General features: G+C 41.3%; 1 protein-coding gene across 1 annotated transcript in view; it reads left to right on the forward strand.

The window, feature by feature from the left end:
* The first annotated feature begins 234 nt into the window (after positions 1-234).
* Positions 235-2,875, forward strand: part of LOC107692259 (C-type lectin domain family 4 member F-like) — a 5,478-nt gene continuing 2,837 nt past the window's right edge. The window contains exons 1-2 of the mRNA XM_016491224.1: positions 235-256; positions 715-1,099. Coding sequence (XP_016346710.1) covers positions 235-256; positions 715-1,099 — 407 coding nt within the window. The remainder of the gene's footprint in view (positions 257-714; positions 1,100-2,875) is intronic.

The raw sequence follows: 2,875 nt of genomic DNA on the forward strand, positions 1-2,875 counted from the left end.
TTGAAAATTTCCTGATTATTTACTCACCTCCAGGTCATCCACCCATATAGCACACGTACGTCTGCAAGATGTCTGTTAAATCTTGATCTGGAAAGCATCTGCTGTGTACAAACATCTGACAGACGTATGTCAGTTTGACATACATTTTAAATTATAAACATCTTAAAGACATCTAATAAACGTCTATTTGACATCTGATAGGAAACGTCTTAAAATGTAGACGTCAAATAGATGATGTACGTGTGCAATCAGGGCAGTAAGTTCTGACATGTAGTCTTTGCATGCTCTACTTGTAAATATAATGAAAATGACTGATTGTTTCACTAGAGAAGACCCTTATTTGTCAACTGTCATGTGGATTCTTTTAAAGCTGCCTATATATGGATTTTGGACCATTAGAAATGGTGTGCATTGAGCCCCGTTCACTTGCATTAGATGGAGAAAAATCCTGGAATGTTTTCTTCCAAAAGCTTAAATTCTCTTCAGCTGAAGAAATAAAGTCATATACAGTGCATCTTGGATGGCCTAAATAATCAGAAACCCATTTTTAGTGAACTATTCCTCTGCATTTGCTCTTAAAACACAAGAACACAAACTACACTAATAAACATCTGACAAAGAGTAAAATTAGTCTACAGTTGGCATGTTTTCAGTTGATGTGAGCCATATGAAATGAGGAAGTGAAGAGACTAACATCATATCTATCATCTTCAGGAAGTGATGGTGTGACGATCAGGAGCTCCAGAGCAGCTGTGGTGTGTTTGGTGCTGCTGTGTGTTCTTCTGCTGACCGCAGTCATAGTGCTGTGTGTCACCTTCACTCAAGAGAGACAACAGATATTAACTAAGATCACCAACCTCACAGAGGAAAGAGACCAGCTACTAACCAACAATATGAACCTCACAGAAGGGAGAGAACAACTACTAACCAACAACATGAACCTCACAAAAGAGAGAAACCAGCTACTAACCAACAACATGAACCTCACAAAAGAGAGAAACCAGCTACTAACCAACAACATGAACCTCACAAAAGAGAGAAACCAGCTACTAACCAACAACATGAACCTCACAAAAGAGAGAAACCAGCTACTAACCAACAACATGAACCTCACAAAAGAGAGAGACCTGTTGAAATCAGAAAAAAATGAACTTCAGACGCTTTTTACTTGAACTTGAACTTGAACTTTTTGCTGGTAAGTTTCTTCAGTCTTACTGGTCACTTGCTTTAAAGCAGACTCAAATTTTAAAGTGGAATTAATTGGATCTGTTGTGTTGGGGTCATGTGGCTAATGCTCATATTGGACCTGTTGAAATCAGAAAAAAATGAACTTCAGACGCTTTTTGCTGGTAAGTTTCTTCAGTCTTACTGGTCACTTGCTTTAAAGCAGACTCAAATTTTAAAGTGGAATGAATTGGATCTGTTGTGTTGGGGTCATGTGGCTAATGCTCATATTGAACTTGCTTTAGTGTCATGTTTATAATGATTAATAATAATCAGTTTAGGGATGTCAACTGAGTCTAAATATTAATAGATAATTTAAGACATATTATTGTAGTGGATGATTAAATCGTTAAATAGACATTGCAACAAGTGGCTTTATAAGTCAATATTCATATCATTGAGCATGAGCATTTCATTACAGCTTTTCTTGATTGCTAACACAATTCATGAAACAATTCACCATTTTCTCACAACTATAAACAATCAAAAAACTACACAGCAACTTATGCAAATCTCAAACTGCCAGGTCAAAATCAAATATTTTAGTCAAAAACATAGTATCTTTTGTCAGAATCAAACTTTGTATTTGTCAGGTTTGTGTGTCAAAGCCACAGAATACTTCACTGTCTAGAGAATAGTAGTGATGTTACGTACTGCTCTGAGACTTGACAGGTTGGAGGTCCAAATGCAGCTTTATTGGGACAAACCAGAAACGTGATCCGAAATACAGGCAACAGGTCAAAACACAGGCAGGCAATCCAAACAATAGACAAGGCAGGAAACTCAGACAAATCCCAAAAAACAGGCAAGAGAGCAAAAAAACCAAGAGACAAATCCAGGGAGAATGCTCAGAAATGCAGTATAACAACTAACAAGACTTCGCAAAGAATGACAAACTTAACCAGGGCTGGAACCGGCACTGGACTCTGGTCTAGAACAGATACCCTCTCTGGGCCAAACTCGGGATCAGGATCTCTCTCTGGGCTAAACTCGAGAACAGAAGCCCTCTCTGGGCTAGACTCGGGAACAGGAGTCTTCTGTGGGCTAGACTTGGGATCAGGTTCGGAGAGTAGAGTGGGCGCCACCAGTGAATGCAGTGAATGCTGCCACCTCTGGGGAAACAACAGTGGTGTGTGTGGCCCATACACAGAGAATGGCCGTAGCCATAACTGGCAGGACAGAGAGTACATTTTCTATTTCAAAGACTGACGGCTCTATGCCTGGAGAACTGGGGTGAGTAGTGGGCGGCAGGCTTTAAAGTGTATGAACGGTGTCCCTTGAGAACGTTGGTTTAGGGATACTAGATGCGTGTACTGACACCAGCGGTGGATTCTCCACACTGGATGTCAGTCTGAGATACCTTAGAACTGACTTCGAAGATCTGTGTACAACAGACGGGACGTGACGAGACTCTGGATGATCAGCTGAGACGTGACGAGACTCTGGACGATCAGCTGTGATGTGACGAGATTCTGGACGATCAGCTGTGATGTGACTCTGGACGATCAGCTGAGACGTGACGAGACTCTGAAATGACATGAGCAGACTTTGACTTGGCAGACTTGACGTGAGCAGATGCAGGAACAGCAGCCATGACGGGACGAGACTCAGGAACGGTGGCCATGATGGGACGAGACCCAGGAACGGCGGC

The sequence above is a fragment of the Sinocyclocheilus anshuiensis genome, unplaced genomic scaffold (assembly GCF_001515605.1).
Source record: "Sinocyclocheilus anshuiensis isolate Anshui unplaced genomic scaffold, SAMN03320099.WGS_v1.1 scaffold998, whole genome shotgun sequence".
NCBI lineage: Eukaryota > Metazoa > Chordata > Actinopteri > Cypriniformes > Cyprinidae > Sinocyclocheilus > Sinocyclocheilus anshuiensis.